Source organism: Centrocercus urophasianus, unplaced genomic scaffold (assembly GCF_019232065.1).
Source record: "Centrocercus urophasianus isolate 14NV4802_14NV808 unplaced genomic scaffold, USGS_Curo_1.0 seq_30, whole genome shotgun sequence".
In the NCBI taxonomy this organism is placed as follows: Eukaryota; Metazoa; Chordata; class Aves; order Galliformes; family Phasianidae; genus Centrocercus; species Centrocercus urophasianus.
Genome location: NW_024884867.1, coordinates 1,347,550 through 1,350,189, shown reverse-complemented (window position 1 = coordinate 1,350,189; position 2,640 = coordinate 1,347,550). Strand labels below are relative to the sequence as shown.

The window sequence follows — 2,640 nt, the reverse complement described above, 5'->3', positions numbered from 1 at the left end:
GGGGGGCTCCGGGCATCCCCTCGGCGGGGTCCCGGCACTCACTGGTGCTGAGGATGTCCCGGTGCGACACCAGCTCCGACAGCGCCCGCGGACGGTACTTCTCCACCCTGCGGGGCGCAGAGCTCAGCGGCGCGGCCCGAACCGCCTCCTTCCCCCCCCGCTCCCCGTCCCACCGCCCGCCCCGCACCACGGCAGGTTCCTCCCGCACGGCCCCGCCATGGCACCGCGCGCGGCCTCGCGAGAGCGGCGGGAGCGCGGGAACGGCGCGGAGGGGGCGGGGCCTGGAAAAAAAGGGGCGGAGCCCGGGAAATCGGGGCGGGGAGCGCGGGAACGGGGTGGCGCGCCGCCGGTGGCGGGAGAGCGAAGGTGCGGGCGGGCGGAGGTCGGCGGGGCGCGGGGTCGCGTTCGCTCTGGGGGGCGCCGAAGCAAAGCGTCGTGCCGCGGGTGGTGCCGCACCGCTCTGCCTTTGGGCTGCTCCGTCCCCGCTCTGTTTCCTCGGTCCCAGCGTACTGCGGAGTGGCACAGAGGTGGCCGCGGCCCCTTCCTCCCCCTGCGGGAGTCGGGGGGGCTCTGAGCTCACAGCCGTGCAGGAAGAGCAGCCGGGCTGAATTAAGTAATTACAAGCTGCATTTGATATAAACTGATTGTGCTGAGCACAACTTCTGGTTAAGGAATGAAGCGGTTGATGTTGCTGAGTAACGACGCGCACATTTGGTCCATTTACAAAATCCAGACGCCGATAAAGAAGGAAATGAATAATTCCAGCTGTCCGAGGGGTCCAGCGGGACGGCGCAGGGCTGCTGCTCCCAGCTCTGCTCCTGCTACCTGCAGCACGCACAGGGCTGTGGGCAGATCGCTGCAGGCTGTCACCTTTTTGGCCTAGCTGCATGCACTGCGTTCTGTTGTGCTCCACTCTGTTCGACTCTACTTCATCCCCATCCCTATCTGACCCCATCCATCCCCACCCCCAACTCCACCCCATCCCCATTTCATCCCAACCCCATCCTATCCCCATCTCCATCGCTGTCCCACCCCCACCCCATCCTCATTTCATCCTATCTCCATTCCCATTCCTATCCCCCATCACTCTATCCCATCCCCATTCTCATCCCAATCCCATCCTTATCCATACCCCCATCCCATTCCCACCCCAATCCCATTCCATCCCATCCCATCCCCACCCCACCTCCTTCCCATCCCCATCTCTATCTTCATTTCCATCCCACCCCCATCCTCATTTTCATCCCATCCTCATTTTCAAACCATCCCATCCCATTCCCCTCCCATCCCCTCCCATCCCATCCCACCCCATCCTCATTTTCATCCCATCTCATCCCCACCCTTATTTCATCCCATACCCGCCCCCACATCACCCCATCCCATCCCCATTCTCATCCCAGTCCCATCCTTATCCCTATTCCAATCCCATCCTACCCCAACCCCACCTCCTTCCCATCCAATCCCCATCCCCATCCCATCCCCATCCCATCCAATCCCCATCCTCATCCAACCCCCATCCCATCCCCATCCCAATTCCAATCCCCATCCCAACCCCCACCCCACCTCCATTCCATCCCCACTCCATCCCATCCCCAGCCCCATCTCACCCCCCTCCCACCCATTTCTGAAGGGCACACAGCAGGGTGTTCTGTGCCACGTGGGACCACCCCATCCCACCCTTTCCTCCCTGTGAGCATAGCACCCACGTACAGCATCCAGTACAGATGGATGTTATGGGAAACAACATCTGAGCACAGAGAGCCGTTATCTCTGTGATGGTTACTGAACGTCCCCATTAACCACAGGAGCCATCAGGAGATAACATTTCCCCATGTTTTGTTTTTCCTCCTTTTTTCTGCGCTCCAGTTAGTGACAGAAATTGCACTGCAGCTCAAACTCAGGCAGTATTTCAATATTTGCCTTCACAAACTGCCCGCGAACAGCAAATGCTCACCCCTTACTCCTGCAGGGAAGAAAAAGACCTCTCCGATCCCCAAGGCCCCTGCAGCCCACCCTCACCGTGCCCACTGACCCTTAGTGCCACATCCCCACGGGTCTGGCACACCTGCAGGAACTGTGACCCCACTTTTTCCCCTACAGGGAAAAATCAGCTCTGGGTGCTGGGAGATGGAGAGGCAGGGGGCACGTGGGGCTGGGGAGAATTTGCAGCAGTGTGCCCCCCCCGTTACAGCAAGGCTCCCATTGCTGGAGGGTCCCCCACTGCACCAGGACCTGTGTTGCACACTGTCCACCCCCCGTCATTGCAGAGAGATGCCCCATTGCACCAGACCCCCATTTTCACCATGACTCCCTGCTTACGTCAATCCTCTCTTGTACAAGGGCTCCCACAGGGACACCCCCCCCCAATTGCACCAGGACCCCCGTATTGCACCCACTGCACCAGTGTCCCATATTTATACCATAGGCCTCCATGGCACTGTGCCCCCCACAGTTCCCCACATTACATCATAGCCCACCATTACCATACAGACACTCGTTACCCCACAGCCTCCACCCCAAATATCCCATAACCCCCCACTACATCACAACCCCCATTTCCCCATAGCCCCTCACTATCCAATAGATCGCCAACACCCCATAAGCCCCTCTACTACCCCACAGCCCCCCATAACCCAATAC

The 2,640-nt window shown here is 60.0% G+C and overlaps 1 protein-coding gene across 1 annotated transcript in view; it reads right to left on the bottom strand.

Annotated features, from left to right (window-relative positions):
* Nucleotides 1-242, bottom strand: part of RFC5 (replication factor C subunit 5) — a 2,541-nt gene extending 2,299 nt beyond the window's left edge. The window contains exons 1-2 of the mRNA XM_042828895.1: nucleotides 188-242; nucleotides 43-107 (exon numbers count right to left, since the gene is read on the bottom strand). Coding sequence (XP_042684829.1) covers nucleotides 43-107; nucleotides 188-219 — 97 coding nt within the window. The 5' untranslated portion in view covers nucleotides 220-242. The remainder of the gene's footprint in view (nucleotides 1-42; nucleotides 108-187) is intronic.
* Between the last annotated feature and the right edge of the window lie 2,398 nt (nucleotides 243-2,640).